Source organism: Temnothorax americanus, unplaced genomic scaffold, assembly GCF_048541705.1.
Source record: "Temnothorax americanus isolate GAGA-0224 unplaced genomic scaffold, ASM4854170v1 Scaffold14, whole genome shotgun sequence".
Taxonomy (NCBI): domain Eukaryota; kingdom Metazoa; phylum Arthropoda; class Insecta; order Hymenoptera; family Formicidae; genus Temnothorax; species Temnothorax americanus.
Window position 1 is genome coordinate 2,001,480 of NW_027509275.1, and position 23,862 is coordinate 2,025,341.

The following is a 23,862-nucleotide window of genomic DNA, read 5'->3' on the forward strand; positions in this document are numbered from 1 at the left end:
AAGAGAACTCATTACCGGTAGCTTCGAAAGAGAGAGAAAGTGCATGATTCACATGATGCTGTTTGCATATAAACAATTATTGTTTATATAAAAACATATATAAAAACGATTACTCTGTATATCTGTCCAATCTTTTAACGATACATTGCATTTGTGTGATAAAATTCATAAATTTTATTTTAAAATTTAGTTCTATAAATATATTTGTGAATAAAATATATAAAAATAAGATTTATAATGTGTTACGTGTGATTATAAAAATTCTAATTTTTCGACATTTATTTATTTTTATTTCAACAATCAAGCAATTAATTATTTATTTTTAGTACAATAATCTAATATTCAATATATTTTTAATATGTTATATTTGAATATTATTAATATATATATATTTAATAAATATTATACAAAAAAAAAATATATATATATATATATTATTAATAAATTTAATATGTATAATTTTCAGTAAAAGCCAGCAAGAAGAGTTAGATAGTTTCATAATTTCCATGATGCTTTCTCCTTCCTCTTCTATGCAAAATATTTACGACTCACTGCTCTCTTAGTACACATAACGATACTTTTGCTACTATATAGTATAGGAGAAAACATTAAAGCATTCGTTGACACACGCATGCCTGACATATATTTTCTGAATTTTAAGCTGACAAGAAAGAGAGAGAGAGAGAAGTACATGATTTATCTTAGCGATGTAGCAAAAGAGATTCTCCGTCTGGTAGACCGCAAGGAATGGAACTTTGTGTGGCAAATAATACTTAACGTTATTAATGCAATAAAATATCATTACTAGGTTGCCACATGAGATTCCACATGGAAATAACAGTTATGTTTACAACTGCAGTAGGAATAAGAACAACATTATTAAGCGACCTCAAACGTAATTGTAACTTTCTAACTGTAATAATATACGCATCACGCACATACCCACATACATATACAATCGTCTATGAGTGAATAAAAAGCAATCGAGTAAAAAACTTTTTGTCATCTAAAAGAGCCAAAAATAACAAATTATATGCAGTGTCACAGAATCATATCTCTTTTCTAAAAAGTTCTGCAAAAGTTTTACCATTCAGTTTTAAGCATTTTTTACTTTGTCTTATTGTTATAATATATATATATATATATATATATATATATATATTATTTTAAAAGAAGAAGTAACAAAGTTATTCTCTCTCTAAAGTGAAGCATAATTATAAAATATCGCGTATATAATCTGTCACATAAAATATTTTAAATAATGGCACTTAACGCAATTGAGAGAAAGTTTTAGACGAAAAATGCGGAATAAAGTCGATTGTGAGACATTCAGCCTCTTTCAATTACAATCAGAAAAACTCAGTAGCATTCTTTTCCTTTCTTTTTCTATGCGTTTTGTGCCTCTTCGATGACGAAGAGAGTAATATGGCATGTTTGCTAGCGAAGCGTAAAAGCGTCGATTCTATAATTACACGGCTGAAAGATTTACCGCCAGGCCATAATTTATCCGGTTTAATTATGCTCGACTTTACGGTTCGCCACATCACGATATTTAATACAAATCAATGTTAAGTAATGTTAATCAATTTGTTATGACCGTTATGTATATTTTATAAAATAATTAATACTTTTATTATTATATTAGAAAAATATTAATATAATATTTTATAGATAAACATTAATAAAACATTATTCCATGTGTTAAATCGTCACGTATCTAGAAACGTACATAAAATAACGATGTAAATTATTAATTATTACATCAACAAGAATAATCTTGTTTTACAGAGCGTAAAGATACCCGGCAAGATTAATCTCTACCACCGGTTCATGTTTACACGAAATTCTTGTTACTTATCAATTAATCCTCCCGGCATTGAATAAGCGAAATTTTCTAATACAAAATTATTAACACTGCTAACCTCATTTTACGGTACTTAGTATTGCATGATACTACAGCGTAAAAATATTAACGATAGTTTTTACTCGACTGCATCGAATCTCCCTTTGTTGTGCGCTATGTATTTACGAGTACTGATAAAAAACATATATTGCGCAAGAGAAAGAGCGTTACTATAATTGTGTCCGACATGCACCAAACGTACCATTATTTATACTCTAATGTAAGCTAATTCTCTCTTATATTGCCAACGACTATGTAATTTTCAGAAGTGTGTAAGTTAATATCTTTGATTTATATCCAAGAATATCATTAGAACTCTACCATGGCATATCGTAATACTTGCGATACAATGCAGGACCCCGATTGGCCTACAACCCACATACATATCAAAAAGACGCCCAGAATAAGATATCCCGAAGATATCCTATCTCCTAAATATATCTTCGGGATATCTTTTGGACGTCTTTTTGATATGCATGCTATGTAGAAAATATTTTGCATATTATTTCGTATTTATCTAACGCATCGTATACTTAACTCTGGAATTCAAGGTTTTCTGAGTATATCTCACAAATTCTTAATTTACGATAATTTTATCGTGAACTATTTAAATTTTTAAAGTTTTCAGGTTCTCGAATCGTCGGCAATTCTGAGATTTCTCAGGATCGTAGAATGTCAGAACTATTATTTCCTTGGAATAAACGGCTAATTAATTTAAATTAATTATGCGAATTCCAAAATCCCTTCAGTTAATCAGATAAGATCCTTACCCGCTGCTCTTTAAACTTCCGTTCACACTCCGTTTAAATTCCGTTCGCTTCTTAAATCTTGATAAATTTTGAATCATCGATATCTCAGATACTAAAATACGTAGGATCCCAAGATTGTTTTAGTTAGAAATGCATCCGGTGCGCGAGATAATGTTTGACGACGAATACGAACGCGTCTGATTAATTAGAGACCTGCACTACTTGGATCTTCGGTCTACGTTCGAACGTAGACCTAGTTCGAACGTAGTATTCTGAGTTCCATCGACCTCACTTTCATTGCCATAATTAGTCAGATATTCGAGATATGAAATTTTGATATTTTTGTTAGTTTTCTGTATTGTGAAAAATTGACGATACTAATAATCATAAATTACCAAGAAAACGAAATATCAATCGATATGTAGAACATGGCAAGTAAATGGAACAGATGTTTCCGTGTCTGAGTTACATAATAGAAACGTTGATCTTCTCGGAATAATTCGCGATGAGCAATCGAGCACCGTTTTCTCGTCAGTAAGACGGAAAACACAACTACGTTCACGACTTCACTGTTTATCACAGATTAATCGAGTGAGCGATCGCGGCATGTGGCCGTACATTGAACGTAAATGCATGGATTTACCCGGAAGTAATTCGAGAAAAATCTTGGACGAGTGAGAGGCTTTCTGCTTTACAATTGATAATAAAAAAGAAATACGATGTCGAACGAAGATAGACATTTATCAGAAATTATGAAACAAAATTATCACTTTGTCATAAACGACCTCCATATACCACATGCGGGCGCTATCTCTCACTTGCTTCTTGCACATCGGTTCTTTTTTTTTTTAAGCGTAACGCATAAACTGAAGATATTTATTTAAATTTACCTCAGCTGTACGTTACTTCACGATTTGTTCCTCGGAGTTCGTTGTGAATACATTGATGTCTATTGCGGATGCATCGTCGCGTGAAGCGCATTCAATTGAATAACAACGAGAGGACTGTGTGTGCCGAAGTTTAACAGACTCCTTAATTCAGCAAATGCATGATGAAGGATGAAGTACCGTTTGGCTGTTAGAAAGTTACTTTTACACGCTTTGCGGAACACTTAGCTATCATCGTGACAAGCGTTAACTCATACTAATCATCTCCGACGTAACCGCCTATCGATGAACCCTTGACTCCGCGCTTCTTCCGGCGAAAGAACAATTTTCTTCATTTTTTTTCACAGATGAAAAAGAAACCTCGCGATTTAATCGCGACAACATAGATTTAATTTCAAGTTTAGGTTACGTATATGTTGATCGTGGTTGATCTCACAAACGTGAGAAATCAAATAGCCCGGAGAGAATCTTCGTTTTCTCGATGATAGTTTAATGAATAATCTGAGCTCTTACCTGAGCCAGCCGACTGTCACCATTTCTGTCACCCTTTCGACTCGCTCGTCTGTGTCTTCGCTCTTATAATCGCGTGCCTTTTCCCGCGCACGCCGCGGTCCCGCACGTTCCTCGCTGTCGCTTTCGGCGCAGCGGCACGAAGATGTAAATTCGGCCGGCGAAAATTCTCCCGTTCGCTCTCTCACACGAGCTCCTATTCTTTCTTTCTCCTCTTTCTCTCTTTTTCTCTCTCTCTTTCTTTCTCTCTCCCCCTCTTTTTCTTCCTCTGCCTTTCTTTCTCTTTCTCTCTCAGACGTTACACTGATCGCGCGGATAACATCGAGAAGAAACACGTATCTTCAACGGCTCTCCGGTGGATACTGAGAGTCCCGTCACGGGTGCCGTGATAGCCTCCTCTTTGCACAACCACGCGGCGAGTGAAAGCGAGAGGTGCCGCCGTGTGTTGGTCACCGCTATGAGCGAGAGCGAGAATGTGAGAGCGAGCGAGCGGCCGTGTGAAAGAGAGAGGGAGAGAGAGAGAGGGATTCGCGCGCGAAGCGGCACTCGGCTCAAAATCGTCGCGTCGCGCCGCCGCGCGCCGGTGCAACCGAGCGATGGAGAAGTAATAAGCGCGATGCGCTTCGGTTCGGCCGCGTCAAAGTCGCCGGTGCACGGTGGAGGCGAGAGGGCAAGCGAGTCGATGCGTGCCTAACGAGAAGGAAGTTTCGGGAGGAAGTATAAGGGAGGAATTAGGTGGCTACTTATGCATGATGAGTCGTCTCGCACGGCAGCGATGCCGGAGATAACAGACATCTTTGGTGCACCCATTATACTTGATTTATACTCGTAATGTACGCGATAACGGGAGTACATGGAGTCCCCCTATAATCAGCCCTTAAGTATACCGAGGTTGAATTTTGAGTAACGCGGCTAACGTAACCGCAATTCGACCGCGATAAATGCAGAAATTAACAATTAATGAAATTTATGAATGCGGATAAGTGGGTGAAAATAATGTAAAATTATGCCGGGCGGTAATGCCAATTCTACTTTCCATGTGTTCCTGTAATAAAATTAAGAATGTACGAAGTGGGTACCCAGCATAATGTATTTCAAAAATTAGCCCATGATATCGATGATCTCGTCCTGAATCTTAGAACACTCTCGTAAATTTAGGTCTCGTAGCCTAATTCTTTTTTTTTATTTTTTTTTATTTTAAAGTTTTCAATCCTTATATATATACGTATAAAGCAATTTTTCAAGATTACGAATACTTCTGTTTGCGCAAGAAGAACGACATAAGTATAGCACACTTCACGAGAAGCGGTGTAAGATGAAAAATGTTTATATGTTACTATAATTCTAATTCTAAAGACTTCAATTGTGAGATTTCATGAGATTATTATCCAATGTCAGATATCTTTTCGAACACGATCGACAAAAGTCATATTTTGGATTAAAATAAAAACGTCAAATTTTTTGTTTTATTCAAAAAATATCTCTAAAAAATGATGTTACTTATGGGGTAATCCAATATACATATGTTTGGTATTTAGAATCGTGTTGTTTGCGAACCAGATTATTCGACCATTGTTCTGAAATCTTTATAGCGAAAACTCGTGGAGAACCAGAGGAGATATCCAAGAGTACGATGCGATATAACGATGTGACACGTCGCGTCGACTGTTGCAGTTCGAGGAACGGCGAGGGACGAATCGCAATTGAAGATCACAAAAATTCTGAGAAACGACAGCGAATGGAGGCATAATGAGGATGAGAAAGGCAACACGCCGACACAGACAAATAAATGCCGTCCAAGGAAACCGATCAATGCTGGCGCGCGCGCGATATCGGGAACATCGAACGGATATTCTGCCCCGTAATATTTTCCGCTTTTACGAGTGTTGCGAAATTAGGAATGTTGACATCTCACCTTGTGCATCTTATACCCGATTGCGAAAACTGTTAATAATACGGAGGAAATGTTAATCAGTGGAGAATGTTAATGTATTATAATTGGAGATTTTTTTTTACAAAAATTTAAATAGAAATTGAGAGCATTTTAATATATTAATTATACCATTTACGTAAGACCATAACGTCCATTTTTCGACATACACTCAATTTACTTGCTATAAATTATTAAAATACTGAATTATTATTAAAATATTCGAAGGATTGATAAATAATTAATTATCCGTATACTGTATGAGATGATTTTTTTTAACAAGACGTGTTTTTTTTTACAAAATAATGCTTTTTTCAATGATCAACTTCTGTATGTTACTCACATCCTTTTCTGTCTCTTTCGGTGTTTTTATCCAGATGAACAGGAGATTCAATTTGCTCAATTAAAATTTAGCAAACTACGCTTGAACGGGGACACAGTAAGTGGGATATGTGTACGTGTCTTCATCCAAGTACAGGTGTTACGGAGGAGGTGCGATGTCACGTCGTGACCTTGACCTTTGGTAAAAAGAAGCCAGTCGAAAAGCACTCGTATAGACCTCCGCGTACTCATACATATAATCGCCGGTTGCCGGGAGAGATTTCTCTGTAGAAATCGAGTGCCCGATTAGTTAAGAGACGGGAGTTGAGACTAGACAATAAATAGCAGGTATAGTTGGGAGGCGGAAATTTGGAGTCGGGACTTGAGCGCCGAGAGTTCGAAAGTTGAAGATTGAAAAATAAAAGACCAAAGGTTAAGAATGTTGAGAATTGACAGTTGATGACAACCGGTTGTCATATGTTGTATATGCTGAGAATTACGTATGATTCGCAGCATTATTCATTCATTCAATTATTGTTCGGATGATTTTCACGTATCGCATTCTGTTGCATCAACAAAAATACGAACTGCGAGGGAAAAAATGGGCAAACATAGAAAGTAAGCATAGAAAAATTCTAGATAGAAGTGGCATTGTAAAAGCAAGACAGCTGTACGCTCATCGTGACTTTATGAGTACGTACCCAGACCTTTGAACTTTAATGCATCGTGTATTACCTATTTATATTTATAGGGCACTTTCGCATTTACTTATGCATTTTTTGTTTTGATCGAAAGTATCATTTTTTTTACATCCGCGCAGTACAATTCTGCGCGCATGGGATAAAAATAAAAAATAGATAAAAAGCCGCGTTGGACAAAAATTAAATATTGTCGCGTATTGTAATAATGAATAATTATTACATAATATTATATAATAATAATATTATTATTATTATATTATATTTTATTATTTAAATTTGTGCAGTGTTTATTTATACGAATACTTTGTATACCTATATAAAAAATATCAAATGATGTTTCTATAAAATTAATTTATAAATAATTTATTTATGACGTAATAGAGCAATAAATGGGATCATAGCATTCAAAAATTACGGGAAACGATTATTTTTGTATTGTTCTTGTGTATATTTTTTTTAATAATATTATTAGGTGTCATTTTGACACCATGTAAAACCTCGTTTGTTAACGAAATCAAATATTTTCTGAATAAGATTCTCTTAAATTTCGTTTCCAAGAGGTGTAATATACACGGTATGTATGTCATACCGATTATCTTAAGGGGATCCTGCAGCAGGATCCCCTTAAAAGTTTTTATTCCAACAAGCTGTTGTCTCGAGTACTCGAGTTTTTATATACTATCATTCGTCGTATTTTTTAAATACGAGAAACGCCAGCTAGCGGAAGCCAACTAGCGGATGATCCAACATTCGCATACATAGACCTTATAGATATGGACTGAGACAATACATAACAGACGCCTGTCCGGAGTTAGAGAGAGAAACATACTTTTCAGTACTCCTCTTTCTATATTTATCAATAATTCGAAAATAATTGGTTGTAATGACTTTTAGCTTTAATTTTTTTATATCTTTCAAAATATTTTGCACACATTTAAAATACCTTCAAAAATTACTCTCATTTTATAGTGCTAAAGAGTCATCCGAATCTCTTCTCTCTAAAGAATCGCAATAATTATAAACCGCAATACTGTTATCAAAATTGAAAAATAAATGTCATAGAAATAGTAAGTTGAACTGCGAAGACGACAATCACGGGACCTGTAGTGAAAGTGTTATAAAGAGACGGAAAGAAATTCTATCTTTCCTTTTCCTTTCAGTGACTTTCATCGAGATTCAATAAAATAACGATAAAAATTCATGCATTATCAAGCATAAATTTGTAGATAATTAATATTTTATTTTATTATTGCACTAGAATATGCGTTGAAAGAATAAAAGAGAATGGCTATATCAACAAAAGGGGAAGAAGTGAAGACCACTATATGAGAAAAATTCGGAATACCTCTTTAAATCTCTGATATATTTTCGGGGGGTCTGTTTTAAAGATATTGATTAATAATAAATTATTTAAAAAAATTTATATTAAGTTTTGCACATTGTACATATATAATTTCTTTTTATTTGTCGATTATTTTTTGCCTTGCGTGAAACAAGAATCAAATCACGAACTCTCGACGTATCGATGAGACAGTCGCTGTCGCATCCTGCCCGATTTCACTGAGCAAGTAATTTAATTTGCGTGTACATTTACAGTACGGTTCATTCCCATCTTTCTCTATCCCTTTCCAGCAGAAAAAAAGAAAGAGGAATATTTCGTTGATGTCACAGTGAAATTCGAGAGATCGTCCTTTCGAGGTTACCTGCATCGGAGCACGTTTTTATCGCGAGTTCATGTAAAACGTTTCAACGAAGTATGTATGTATGTCACGACAAATAGTTTATATTTATCTCATGTTTTTATATGTGATTTCATTAGACATTAATCGATTCAACTTTTTACTGAAACGTCTGAGATAAACAGAACTCCACGGATATTTGCAAAAACGCCGTGGCGGAATTTTTCCTGAAAATATATATTTATGTCTAAAGGTTTTTTATATATATTAACTAATATTAATTTATATATTAATTTATTTGTATGTAACATAATATAATATAATATATAATATAAACATTTATAATATATATTAATTAATATTTATATAATTATTAATATATATGCATATATAGATATAATTTATTTGTTATGCTTATTAAATGTTAAGTTTCGTTAAACATTTCTCTTCTTATTTCGTGTGTGCGAGCGAGTGCTTATATACACTTATATCTCGCTGCAGCGATATAAATTGCCAAATTAAACACTGCATTACTAATTTCTTTCAATTTGAAGCCGAAGGCGGTTGCAAAAGTTCGCAAAAAAAGTGTGAAGCAGCGCGATTTCGTTCTTCCAGTTCTCACTTCGAGAAACGCTTAGGAAACTAAATGTACACAGAAAAAAAAGTGTCAAATCAAAACTTATACACTCATATATACGCAACGATCTACAAATCTTTTTATAAGAATTTCAACTTTTTATTTCAACTATTTTTTTCTTGGTTGAACTATATATAAATCTTTATTCAAACAAGTTCTGATTTCTGATTTCATTTCAAAATTATCGATTCATGCATATATACGAGCATATAAGTCTTGATTCTACACTTATTTTTTTTCTGTATACATATTTTGTCGAGAAATGTGTTGCATACAGATTTTAATTAGGACATGTTAAAAGAACATTTTACACTTAATCTCAAACTTGCTTTTCTTACAAAAGTAACAAAGAGTTGTCTCAAATGGAAATAAAAAATTTTATTTACGATAGTCGTTTCGCCTGCTGTATAACTCAGCTTATACATGCATATATCATATCATAGAGATCCGCACCGCGGCGGCGACGGCGACGGCGACGGCGACGGCGAGAGTGACTACGGGCATTACTCAATGACTAGCGATCCACATGTGACTAGCAATGTAATCGCGCGATGCCCCACGCGATCTCTCGTAACGAACCGTACTCGCCTCTGCGATCAATGATTCGAGGCGTGCGTCCGCAAGCCAGCACCGCGTCGTTAGCGGCGCGATGCTAACGATTACCGCCATTATCATCATCATCATCATTATCGTTTACCCCGAGAATCGAGCGAAAGTCTCGAACCGAATGTTTTTGAACCATAAGCACAATTTCTCTTCAAATGTACTATTGCTTCCTGATTCCGCGCTTCTTTGATTAATTGTCGCGAATTTGCCCTTATGGGAGAAAACTCAGAAAAACTAATTGCACGCGCAACGTTTCTTAGGCCGTTATTCATAGTCGGATCTTATTTCAAGACCGTCTTAAGTAACATCTTAAGATGCTAATACGGCTCTGGTGATTGGTTAATGACTAATCTTAAGATTGTATACTTAAGACGGTCTTAAATATAATAACCGACTATGAATACCGGCCTTAGCGTTAATTTAGAAGTTAATTTAATATCATGACAAGCGAAACATTTTGTTTCTTTGCTGTTGTTCGAGCGACATATGTTTTATACATATTGTATGTGATTATTTTGTTACTAGCCTTCTCTGCTTTATATGATTAACGGCATAGAATTATTTTATCTCGTGGATATAATTAATTATCTCCCCATACCAACAACTAAATCATATTTTCAGCAGTACGATATACTCGATATAACATCTACGCGAGGCGTGTCACGAGACTACTAGAAACCGGCTCTAATATCAACTATGTCACACGAGCGACAATTCGCTATAGTTATATAGTCCTTCTCTCGTGTCCAATTTGCTTTCATCGACGGCGAACAGAAACTTCTGGGAAAGTGCGCATATGTGCTGAATTATCCTTACGAACGGCGCTGCACGGTAATAGCTTAATTACAATTACGTACCATCGCGCGGAAAAGTCTCGCCGAGTCATCGCGCACAAGTCTCTAACAATGCGATAAATCAATGCTGTAATAATGAATGACCTTTCTAAATTTAGTAAGGAGCGCAATATCTTCCCCGTCTGATCTCTCGTACATGTAAATTCCAGTAGTCGGTATGCAGGAGACCGGGTAAAAAGGACGATTGCAGAAGAAGGTCGTGAGGTCGTTTCTAAAAATATATCAACAAGATAATAGATCTTCCGAGGCGAAATCATATGCGGGATGGGAGATATTTTAGCACATACTTTAATGGCCGTTCGCGCGGTGAGAGGATATCGGTCGTTTTGAAGATTGGGAAAAGTTTAGTCACCGCGACGATGCCGGTAAACCAGATTACCGCCGAGCGAAGGAGGTCAATATCTTCTCGAAGGAATTCAATCCCATGTTAGTCAAGGACTGATGAGTCCGTATGCGGCAAGGCCGCGCACCGTATTTTTCCCATCGCCAAAATCTCTCTTTTACTAACTCCGAGCGCACATAAACACGTATCGAAAAGGACACGGCTGGTTATACGATTTACGAAATTCTTTCGCACGCGGAATTCCTACAATGAACTATCTAAATAATAACGGAATTTCGAGAAAAGAAAATTCAATGAAAAGAATAGCCACATACCTTTCTTTTATACTCGGTTTTTTACACAATCATCCTGTCGCCTACCTTTTAATTTTTTAATACAGATCACGGGGTAAATGCAAAAGCGCCTCGAGAATTCAGGAGCCGAATGGAGGAGACAAACGAGCCGTACACTGACCCGCTTTCCGCTGCAGACATATCCTTGTTTCGTAACGCCGATGTTCTCTCGATGTCAGCTAAAGTTCGATTCGCTCTATACGTAAGACGAGAGAAACAATTTATATTAATTCCATAATTTATATTAGAATAACATATACTAATCGTTATTGATATAAATCGATATCGACAGTTCACGACTGATGTTAGAGACGATTTTCTGATAGTACGATGCCGATACATCGAGAATACCGTATATGAAGAATAATACAAACACAAGTTAGCAGCCTTAAGGATGCAGCTGCGAAATCGTAGGACAAAACTGTCTATCATTATATGTTCCTTTTGCTTCCTCATAGAGGAAGCTTTGTTTTTTATAATTGTGTCAATATACACTTGAATTATTCTTTTTTTTATTCTTCTCATATAATTGGCAATATTAGTAAGCATTAATTGGCAATATTTTATTATATCAGTGCTATTTTCCCAATAAGACCTTTTTGTATCTTAATTATGGATTCAAGAAAGTTAGCCTTTTGCAACTTTAATCGCTTTTAATATTTAATAAAACTAAAATTTTTTTTTTAATCAAACTATCACACAAATCGTAGTCTATTTTTATTCCTAAACAGATTTAAAAAAAATTATTAAAGTTGATTCAGTATATCCTAAGAAAAAAATACATAAAGGTAAAAATATTATTTTATAGGAGAACGTTTTAATAACGTCCACAATTTCACTATACCAGAAAACGATCTACTTTTGTTTAATTTAAAAAATTTATATTTTTGTAATTTTCTTCTCTTTTGAGGGAGAGATGCCGGTTTTTTTTATACGCGCGTATTAGTCAATGCCGATGCTTCTCATGGTGATACTATAGGCTCATTAGATATATACCGGCGACGTAGGATCAACGGGGAGCATCTGATGCTCGCGCAGGTGATGCAAGCGCGCGGGAGATGCAGCTGCAAAAGAGAGGAGAAGAGAGACGGCGCGGCGTTCTTGTCATTCCGTAGGATCGGTCGGTTAATGATTATCGAGATACGCTTCGTAATGCACCGGGCGCCTCGTGCTGCATTGCTACATGCGACGCGCGACATATAATAGAATGAAAGGATAAGAGTTAATTCGCATATTCCCGCTGTCGCACGCTCGTTATCGCTCCTCTGCTCCTCTCATTCCTCGCGTTTCCTCGCGCTTCCTCGCGCTTCCCCGCTTATCTCCTGACCTTTCCATTATTTTCTTTTCATTATTGTATCTTGTTACACTCTGTATTTCAATGGGTGTTTTTCTTCTTGTTCTCAATGTGCAATTTTCGAGATTTATTTTTTATCAAATTCTATGAAATGGATGCAAGGTAGATACCAGATAGATGCTGAATAATGATGAATCCGTCCAATTTTGTCAGCCGAGTTGCAATATAGTTTCCTGATGCGCATATACGTTTAAAACCTTGCCCAGGAAAATGATTGTAACGGGACGCATCAAGGCGCATTACCCGCAAATTGTAACTCTATATATATAAAAAAAAATAATATGTAGCATCCTTTCGCTTCCTTCCTTCTTATTGTTTATAGCACAATTGGGCCTTAAAGATTTTATAAAAAGAAATTAGCAACCCCTTTAAATAAATTGTGACGAATGTTAAAGATGTCTTGCTGTTTGGCCGATGAAAGATATAAAACATCATTATTTCAATCGTTTTATTAACGAAAAAAGTGAGATATTGTTATAGATTTATTTTCATGTATTAATATAACGACCAGATATTTGATGTAACTCAATCAAGTGCCACTGCATTAATTGCTAAGAACGAATATTTAATTAATTCTTAATAAAACATTTTAATGCTTCAAAAGTTACGATATTTAATGAACGGGAGTTTTCTTATAATCGAACGAGAAATATGATAACACATATGAAGTTTAACGCAGTGCAATGAACATTACTCGCGTCACGTCATTGAACATATTTCTAAAAAAAAAAAAATCATGGTCTCTCTGCCGTATATGCCAAATACAAATTTTATTTAAATTCTCGAGGTTGTAATATTCTTGAAGATTCAAGGGTATCAGTGGTTTGCATTTACCTCAAGTGCAGAAGAAATTAGTCATGTGGAAGGATCTTCTGATTTTTGCTGCAATGTAAGATAATTTGAAGATATTGCATTAATATTTAGAAGAAAGAAACACATAAAAATCAAATGCTTTTTATTATGTAACAAAAAAAGAGAATACAATTATATAAACACTCTAAAATATGCATGGTTCTGAAATAAAGATCTTGCTAACAAACTAAAATTCGTTATACATTAGGAAATTTTATAAAATGTAAGTTTTTATAATATAATAGTAATTAGTATAATAGTAATTTTGTCACACTTATTTTTATCACAAAACTCGGGGAGGTTGAGATTGAGAGATTATTAAGAGATTATAGCCAAATATCTCGTAGCGCCAAAATATCGTATCTTATCTTGCGTAGGATTAAAGTATGACGTTTTTCTGCGTCCTTGCGGGTTAACGGAATCGCGTTTAAGTCACCGTGCGCTTCTCGAACAAATAATATTTTACATACGTCTACGCGCGCGTATCAGACGATATTATAATATAACGCTAACAGCCTTGACAGTCACGACACGACACACATATGATCGCAAGCACTAGTACGAAGGCACTTGCAGGATCTAGCTGTGAACAATGCGTCAAATATATAGCGATGACGCATTATTCGGAGCTACCTCGAAACTCCGAATAATATCGGGGCATTCCACCGACGTAACCGATTATCCTTCACATTCTACAAAAAAAAAAGAACAGTATCCGGATGTTCTCTTTTTGATATAGCTACACTACATGGAATTTTTACGAAAGACAATTTGTGACTTTAAAAAAGTCGGTCATATAAAAATCGTAAAGACAAAATAAAATTTGCAAATTTTTTTCCTTCGTCATCAAGACGGATTCCATCCTTCCTCTTTCTTGTCTTGAATCTAAATTCGAGGAAGGTACGAAGATTTATTGCGGCGCTATAAAAATCGTAAAACTAATTCCGGATTTCGTGGAATAAGTGTTCAGCTTCTCGGAATCCCTTTTAAGCCTCCTATATTTCTCAAAAAGACGGTGATTCTGCTATAATAAGATCCCGTGCGCCTAAATGCAAAATTTATCGGATTCAAAGAAACGAGACGGAAGATTTTCGAAATCATTATCATATTGAATGCCGTCGCGCCGCCGCCGGTGTCTCGCGCCGTTGTTTTCGGTCGGGCGTTTCTTCTCTCGATGTTATTCTAATCATCGTTCGCCGCCTATAATTTGAGGAAAGATCGATGTCTTAACCCGCAAATAAATTGGAAAAAGTGCGCGGGGGGCAAAAGTCGCCTTAATGTCAAGATATAACTAATATTTATCGGCGCACGAAGGGAATATTCGTCATGATTTGAACCCACGCCTGACCCGACGTTATACCTAATGCATCGTAGGATGTATGAGATTCTTTATGGCGAAAATGGCCCTCTCTCGCTGGTAACGTTGTTAGATTTTCCGAGATTTCAAAGATATAGGGTTTGTGAAACTTTTGTCATGCGTATTTGACAGCTGGGAGCAATTTCTTATGTAGAACACGTTTCATTGTTTTTTCGTTTATGGATATATATTTGAAAGTTTACCATAATTTAATTAAGCAGTTGAAAGACTCAGATATTGCAAATAAATTTATTTGTCAAAGATATTTATTAAGAGATGAAAAGATTATATAATCATAGTGGATTATGAAAACATTATAATTGTTAGATTATAAGCTGGAGTTGATAAAAATATATGATTATGTAAGTATTATATGATTATATAATACAATATTACGTGATTGTAATATACTGTGTAAAATTATATAATATGAAAATAACTCGTGATATATATTTTAAGTTATCATCCGCGCGCGCGAGTGTAGAATTATGCTTAATTTTATATATACTTATGGTATTTATTTTTATAATTTTGTTATTTCTTTATTATTACAGTATTATTATTTTTATAACATTATTTACTACATAAAAATAAATTTTATAAAACGACTGCTCCATAAAGGTAAAAAGACACACGCCAAATATATAACAACTATTTAAAAATGTATACGCATTTTTTTAAGTCAAAAATTAATTGCTCAAAAATAGATATGCAATCAATTTAATTAGCCATGAATTATCGAGACAAACCTAAATCTTAAAAAGAAACTTTTGAAGATACTACATGCATTTAATTAATAATTTATTTTATTTTTCTGTGACTCTATTGTGATTTCATACCCAAATTTTAAGTCACATAAGAGACACGGTACAAAGATACAATAATATTTTTTTTTTAAATTAATTTTAAACTTTTTTTTAAAATATCTTTGCGTAAAAATAATTTGTATGTACGTATATCGTCTTATGCAGTTTCCATATCTTTCAGGTGGAAGGCAGCTTTTATTGCAAGCTAATTTTTTCCCGACCTTATTACTGTACAAACTAAACTTCCGAACCGCAATTAAATTTGTTTGCTCCCCGCAAACTTGTCGCAGAAATGTCAAACAGCCGCAACACGTTTATCGGCTGTGCGGCTCCCCGTTTACATGCCGCGTACGAGTTCTCTATAAATATATGCGTTCCGTCATTGCAAGAGAAAGTATCGTTGCGGCAACGATAGAGAGACAGAGAGAGAGAGAGAGAGAGAGAGAGAGAGAGAGAGAGAGAGAGAGAGAGAGGTCGTGGAATAGTTTTTACGTGCGCTATCTCGTCTTCAATTCCGAAATCGTTTCTATACGACGCTCGCGAGGCCACGGCTGTGCCGTACTTACATCAAGTCACCGAGGAGGAGAAGCGCGTGCACAAAACTAGTTGTAAATTATATCTCAAGAACCTTATCAACCAAGGATGTAACAGTTGTCTGAGAAACGTATATAAAGACGTTAGACAACTGCTTTGCGAAATTTGAGGAAATAAATATTAAACGTTTCACTTGATGAAATTATCAGAGGTTCGGACGAAATATGTTCTTATATCCGATAATAATTATTATCATAAATATAGGTGTCATTACATTATAATTTTTTTCGTTCTTATCATTGCGGTAAGATTTAAATTGCGGAAATCATCACAAGCTATTGTGCATAAAATTTGTGTTTTCGGAATTACATTCTTGTTAGCTCATCCGCGTGATCGCGTCAATTCGACGAGAAAACGCGACTAATTAGATTCGAAGGATAGGCGAGAGCTGATGATGTACCACCAGTACCGCGAAGTCCTAATCGCGCGCGGACATTAGCAAGTCTCGTTACTCGTTACTGGACGTTGCTGGACGGGTAGCAGTCGCGTTACTCGCGTCAGCATAGCTGTGGGTAAAACCGCCCGTTTACGATTCCCGCGATGGCATATCACGGCGACATGCGCTCTCATGCAAATGACTCTGAGTTTCCCGATACATTGTCAGCGGGAGAATGCCGGATGAATTAATGATCCCGTTGCATCCTATTCTAATTAACTGTATGATGCGCGCGTATTCCTGGTACACAAGCCGACGCGTCTTTGCCGGCATTTTGCCGGTATTTTCATAATTAATTATGCAGGCGAGGAGGCGGCGGCGGCTCACGTGTTCCGCTCGCGGAACCGGATCTAAGCTGTACACCTCGGCCGAAAGAGATGACAACCAGTTACCCAGAACTTAATCATTACTATTTTTGCATACTCTCTCGTGAATGCAATGATATCATTTTCTTAAGAGTTATTTTAACTTTCTACAACCCAATTTTTCTCTTCGCGTCTAAAAAAAAAAAAATTATACAACGTGAAACTGGCAAACATTAACTTTTAGATAAAACTAATAAATTTTATACAATTTTTAAATTTTTTAAGAAACGGTAATTTAAAATAAGACCAATGTCATGTTAAATTGTAACGTAAAAATGAAATAAGATTTAAAAAATACAGATATATGAGTGTGCGACTTCAAAGTTAATATGACATTACAGAAGGTTAATTAATTATCTTCTCCACATCTTGGAACTTTCTTTGAAGTCAGTTAAAATTTGTTTCTCGAAATTGATTTCAAAATTTTACTTTGTTAGGCTTCACCAGATTAATTTTTTATATATGAGATATTAAAATATGAATCGGAATTGAAACGTGACTCGACAGACACACGATAATAAAATTATAAATATCGAACAAATAATATAATTTTACGTCTAAAAATCGTCCGTTTATCCCTGTCTACAAATCTGTTGGAAAACAGAGCCGATGGGGTGCAAACGAGGGATAACTGCTCGCGGATCGCGCATCTGCATAGATCTCGGATAGATATACTAACTAGCAGCCATAATACATATATACGGTTAAAGCACACGTTCCATTCGGCTACGATCACGCGACAAATTGTGCAATCCGCTAATCCTTTTCTTCCTAGCTCTCGCATGGAATCGTGCATCGCGCGGCGTACTTATCTCTGTTGTTCGTACACGACGGCGAAACAACGACGACCATCCCGTTATCTAACGGCGTGTGTGTGTGTGCGGGAAATCTTACGCGAATGGGATACGACGCGATGCGATGGCGTTGCGTCACCCGCGGAATTAAGATCCGATATATTATGTAAAAAAAATGCAGGCACCCCTTGCGCGTGTAACGCGTGTAACATGTTCCGCTAAATTAATCGGAAAACATTTGCGCGCGCGCCCACAAATCGGCAACGCCGGATTTTGTAATGTAATAATGACTAAATAACGAGTAAATAACGAGCGCGTTATTTAATTATGTTACGTCACGAGGAACTCTGGGATTTTTGACTCGGCAAAATTTTATTGAAATTACTTGGCGAGCTCGAGCCTCGTCGTATAAGCCACGAGTAACCGAGCAAAGAAAACAATGACGTGCTCTTAAGAAAATTAATAAAACTTAAATATTTGTAATACGGTATAATGATGTAATTCAGATTATACCGGTCTTTATATATGTAATATATATGTAGATATAAATTAATATAAAAAGAGAGTATATATAGTATATTTTTATTTGTATTATATTATATATTATAATATATACTATATTATGTTATGTGTTATGTAAATATTATTTGCTCTAATTTATAATTTCAAATTTATTAAAAGTACTTGTCACACACGTTAAAGCCATCAATATCGGTATTCTTACCTCTCTCCTAATATCGATGACGTGTCGAAGAATTAATATTTATCGCATCTCATCCACACAACGTCGTAAGAACTACTTATCCGACGCCGATCCGTTTTCACTTTTCCTCTGATAAATATCGTATAAAAGCGCGACGCGAGGCGACGGTCGTTGACGGTTTTCGCGGCGTCGTCGGAGCGTTAACCCGAGGCGAAGAGCGAGGTGGCCTCGTCACAGTATTTCGCCGGGAAAAGAAGAGGGGACAAAAAAAAAAGGAAAAACGGCAGTGCCACAGTCGCGGAGTTCCGTGTCCTTGCGGTGGATCGCGCGAGGCTCCGGCGTCGATTATTACCATGATTTTCAGAATGCACTTCGTGCCGCAATCCGCCGCTTGCAAAACCGCTGTTGCGCCAATACTTAAAGCGTATGCACAACAATGAGACTGAGTTAAAGGTCTCCGCGCGACCGCGAAAGCCGGCGGCCGATCATTCCGATTACCGAAATGGGACATTTCGCAGTTCAGCTGGGGCGCGAAAAGAAAAATAACGATTTTCTGCCGCATTTTTGCTCGGAAAATGCCTGAAAAATAATATTATATTGTTAATATTATCCGACTTCGAGACGGATTTTGGCGTTTCTTGGATTTTTCGTTATTCTTAGAAATTTTCTACCGCGCGGGAATTTTGCGACGGTATATCGTTCGAATTTCAAAAGTCGAGGCGTGTCTCGAGAACGCGCCGCACGATCGGCACGATCGATTATCGAGCCATCGACGCATCGCGACCGCCACTCGCCTCGGCAACGCGGCTGTGCGACGTGCTTGGTTATGTCCTCGTAACCAAAACATATATCTTCGAAAGTTACTTCCATCGAAGAGTAATAGAGATAAAAAGCAAAATGAATCTCGTCACGAGACAGTGTTTGAGAATTTTACGAAGCAACGTTAGGAATCAAAAGACGTCGTACAGTCTTAGAGCTTCCGGCTTTAAAAGCGCTTTGTCCCTGGAGAAGTTTTATCCGGAGAGCAAACTGAAGCTGCACACTCCAACTTTCGTTAGTGCATACCGATCTACTTGAAATTATTAATGAATAGAGTTAACTGTGCTCGCATATCGCTTTTATTACTCATTGTAATTAATTGCTGTGTCTTGACTAACATAACCTCATAACTGTTGACCGAACGGAATGATTTATTGCTTGTTTATTCTCAGGTACCAAATCCTGAAGCGAAATTCAGTGGTTACATACCCATGGACAAGGTGCAGATAACGTACAGTGGTAGCAGCGGACCGGGAGGGCAGAACGTGAACTGCGTGAATACCAAGGTGGACCTGAGATTCCAGGTAGCCAGTGCTACCTGGCTGTCGGAGGAAATTCGAACGAAGTTAGCGGAACAAGTGAGTAGAATTGTGTACACGTAAATGAAATTTGCATTAGTCTAAGTTAGTCAGTTTAAGTTGTAAATAACAGTTAAACGTATCTCCGTCGACAACTTTGGCAGCATCAGGTGGCTTGCGATGGATTCAAACGTGAAATTGTTGTTTCAGCACAAAAACAGGATAAACAAAGACGGTTACTTAATAATCAAGTCGGATTTAACGAGATCCCAGCACTTAAATTTGGCGGACGCTCTTGAAAAGCTAAGAGCGATGATAAGAGCCACTCTTGTGGCGCCGCCGCAACCGTCGCCCGAATCGGAAGAGAAGAAGAGGAAAAATCTGTTGAAAGCTGCTAGGGAGAGGCTACACGAAAAGAGAGCTCATTCCCATCTCAAGCAAAGCAGACGAGTCCCCGCGGCTGAGTTTTAAATCAATTTAGTTATTTAATTATTTAAGTTACTGATTCAAATACTGTATAGTTGTACGTGAGAATGAGCTATATAAATAAAAAATAAAGGAAAAGAATTTATATATTTATGTATCATACTATCAATTTTTAAATAATCCATAATGTAGGTATGAGATAAAAGAAAACTCTGATGTGTTGAATTAGAATGATTATTGGAGAGCAAATTGGAATCGAACTCTGATCAATTTGTATTAAGAATAAGTATAGGGATACTTTTGTGATAATTTCTTTTACGTTACACACATGAAAAATCGCGATTTGAATTCTTTTTTTTTTATATCTACTCAATCTACTGAATACAATGGATGGCACAAGTCATGCAATTGGGACAGACTGCAACTTTTGCTTCGTTGAAAAAAAAAAAAAAAGAATGGTTTGGAACAAATTTAAATGATGTAAGGAAGTTTATTTTCCTAATGCCAATACTCGCTTTTTGCACAAGTACGGTGCGTCAATGATTAAAAGTTGATTGCCCATTCTTACCCGTAATTATACTGAAGGTTTCTATGGCAACGTGAATGCCGCGAATAAGAAAACATAGGCAGTGTCGGTTGTGGTTGTGAAAGCCTGCCTCGACTACAGTGAAGGAGTTTTAGCTTTTTGTCGCGAAAATGTCCTACCGTGATTTACGCAGTGCGTATATAAAATTATTATTAATCCAAACATACGATGTAAACGAAACTGTGATGCGATTTATCTTCTTTTCGCCTGCCTGTGTAGATTTCACGGAGATGATGAGGGTGCTGGGTTATCCGAGGTTGATTTCCCTCGCAAATTTTCGCGTGCCGAATTTTCCCCTGGTCGCGGAGATTCTGGTTTGGCTGGTGAAACGATTCGATCCAGATGTTGATATACATAGCGATCATGATAATGAGGACCAACGTGTGGCACTGATACGTAGTGTCGCTGAATTCATGGTAAATTATTGAAATGTATAGTATAATAATATAATTGAAAAAAAAAAGAAAAAAAAACAGTTAAATCTCTTTTATCAACTCTGTTAAGTTGTTGAATAAAATTACATTTTATTGTTTATTTTTTCCATTACTCTGAACCATCTGGTAAGCGACGTATTTGCAGCTCGAGTGGAATTGCAGCTTGAGTGGAATTTATTATCCCGTAATTATTTAAATAAAACAAATAATTACGAAATGGTAGATTCTGTTCGGTTCTCCTGCAATTTGTCGTTTTATTCTGTTATATATGAAAGACTGTTATATTTCTTATTTTACAAAATTTGTAGCGGATATTCTATGAAATCTATTTTTGATAGATTTTGCTTACTTTATAATATTAAAAGGTAATTGAAGAGAGTTTTTGATAACGGGTAACACTCGTAGTTCTCTACATTCCAGGCGTTGAAGACAAATTTAAAGTTAAACACAAAGAAGTTGTATCAAGCCGATGGTTATGCGGTGAAGGAGATGTTGAAGATAGCCGCGTTGCTGTACGACGCGCAGAGCAGTAGCAACGCCGAGCAGAATCAATCGAGCAGTAATCAGAACGCGGTGAATTTCGACATATCCGATAAAATTAACGAGCTGAAAACAACTCGGCAGTTGGCGAGCCAGTTAACCATCAACGGAGCGACCCTCTTCGACTTACTCGGCCGAGAAGTGGAACTTAGAGAGGTTCGCAATACGAAAATCGCGAGGCAATTTGACACTTCGGAAATAGAAGTGGCATTAAAAGACGTCATTGAAAACACGCGTAAAGAGATCGACGAAACGAAGAAGCAGATCGATAACGTCAGGGTAAAAATTTTCCATCTAATAAAATGGTTCTTGGGTGTTTAAAATTTAAATTGCTCGCTTGACTACTCTCAAAATGTTTGACGATTGCAACAGTAATTTTATTAATTAACGAATGTAATTTATCTTTGAAGGATACAGAACAAAACTTGGATACGAGAATTGAGAGACGGAAAACGGAGCTCGATAGGAATCAAAAGAGACTCAATACGTTGAAGAAAGTTCGTCCAGCATTCATGGAGGAATTCGAGAAGCTCGAAGTCGAGCTCAGAACTTTGTACGATGACTATTTACAGAAATTCCGGTATCTAGCATATCTCGAACACTTGTACGAAGACACGGCTAAGATGGAACAAGAAAGATTCGAAAGACGGTATTTATCAACATAAAAATATAAAAACAAGATACAAAGATACATGTAATCACAAGTAATGTATACAAAAAATTATATGATATAATTATATAATATTATTAATCTTAATTTTGCAGGCAAGCTGCAACGAAGAAACAACTGGAACAAATGAGAGCTGAGGATACGAACTTCGAAAGCATGATGGAAGGGAACGATTCTATATTTGCCACGAATCTTCAGGAGCCTCTAGTTACTCCTCTTACAAATCCGGAGGCCACAGCGGCAGAAAAATCTGGTCGATCCGCCCGTGTCAAACCAAGTAACAATTTTTATACTAGAAAATAATAATAAATAATTCGCACGCTATATGATATCATAATTTTGATAATTATTTGGAAATCAATAAAATATTTGAAGGTGTGATAGACAGGCATGTGAAGGAAATAAGTTTTCCCAACGCTTCTTTGGAATAACAAATTAAAAATGTTTTCCAGGCACTGGAAGAGCGTCAAAGATGCAATATACCCAGCGGCGCATTTACGGTAGCATGTCTGGACGGCAAAGAGGTACGATTCAGGAATCGAATGACAGTGATGGCTCGCTGGATAGCGATAGCGATTTATTGATCGACGGTGATCTTGACGATGATGACGACGAAGATCTTTTAAATTCCATGGGTCCAACAGATATAGGCAATTACAATCTCAAAGCCGCTCAAGAAAAGCGATCCGCCAGTAAGATAGAAAGGCATTCGGATGATGATTTCTAATGAGTAAGGTAATCTTTGTCAATTAGCCAGATTAGTTTCATATATATATATATATATATATATATATATATATATATATATATATTAAATGTTAATATTGAATAAAGAAATAAACGATAATCAATAAAATAAATAAAATTATACCAAAAGTGACGTCTTTATTGCCATAAAGAATAAGAATTATTATTAATAATCAGACACTTTTCAATTAATTGAACTACAATAAAAATCAATACAGAGCAATATCAAGTGTTTTGCGCGTTAAATTTTTCTTATTTTTGCACAATAGTATAAAGTGTATAATAAAACAGCATTTTCGGTGCAATAATTTTTTTTGATAAATACGTGACATTTAACGGTCTTTTTCTAAAATATAATTTTTTAATTATATTGTAATACATTAATTATACTTACATAAGTAATAATTAA

The 23,862-nt window shown here is 36.0% G+C and overlaps 4 protein-coding genes across 4 annotated transcripts in view; 3 read left to right on the forward strand and 1 right to left on the reverse strand.

Annotated features, from left to right (window-relative positions):
• LOC143894633 (uncharacterized) overlaps positions 1-6,812 on the reverse strand; it is a 31,087-nt gene extending 24,275 nt beyond the window's left edge. Inside the window, exon 1 of the mRNA XM_077401071.1 lies at positions 4,053-6,812. Coding sequence (XP_077257197.1) covers positions 4,053-4,075 — 23 coding nt within the window. The 5' untranslated portion in view covers positions 4,076-6,812. The remainder of the gene's footprint in view (positions 1-4,052) is intronic.
• LOC143894637 (sodium-independent sulfate anion transporter) overlaps positions 1-23,862 on the forward strand; it is a 153,381-nt gene that overhangs the window by 67,089 nt on the left and 62,430 nt on the right. The gene's annotated exons all lie outside the window — the stretch shown is intronic.
• LOC143894659 (large ribosomal subunit protein mL62) lies at positions 19,486-20,625 on the forward strand. Its single transcript, XM_077401135.1, has 3 exons — positions 19,486-19,766; positions 19,925-20,110; positions 20,261-20,625. Exons 1-3 carry the CDS (start codon positions 19,611-19,613, stop codon positions 20,519-20,521), a joined length of 603 nt encoding a protein of 200 aa, XP_077257261.1. The 5' UTR covers positions 19,486-19,610; the 3' UTR covers positions 20,522-20,625.
• Cluap1 (clusterin associated protein 1) lies at positions 20,765-23,828 on the forward strand. Its single transcript, XM_077401116.1, has 6 exons — positions 20,765-21,194; positions 21,282-21,478; positions 21,917-22,315; positions 22,447-22,685; positions 22,802-22,983; positions 23,159-23,828. The coding sequence occupies exons 1-6, from the start codon at positions 21,173-21,175 to the stop codon at positions 23,431-23,433; spliced, it is 1,314 nt and encodes a 437-aa protein (XP_077257242.1). The 5' UTR covers positions 20,765-21,172; the 3' UTR covers positions 23,434-23,828.

Coding starts and splice junctions, on each gene's coding strand:
- LOC143894659 (XM_077401135.1), top strand. CDS start 19,611: ATGAATCTCGTCACGAGACAGTGTTTGAGAATTTTACGAAGCAACGTT. Junction 19,767..19,924: donor AGCTGCACACTCCAACTTTC/GTTAGTGCATAC, acceptor GTTTATTCTCAG/GTACCAAATCCTGAAGCGAA. Junction 20,111..20,260: donor GAACGAAGTTAGCGGAACAA/GTGAGTAGAATT, acceptor TTGTTGTTTCAG/CACAAAAACAGGATAAACAA.
- Cluap1 (XM_077401116.1), top strand. CDS start 21,173: ATGTCCTACCGTGATTTACGCA. Junction 21,195..21,281: donor GTCCTACCGTGATTTACGCA/GTGCGTATATAA, acceptor CTGCCTGTGTAG/ATTTCACGGAGATGATGAGG. Junction 22,686..22,801: donor CAAGAAAGATTCGAAAGACG/GTATTTATCAAC, acceptor TTAATTTTGCAG/GCAAGCTGCAACGAAGAAAC.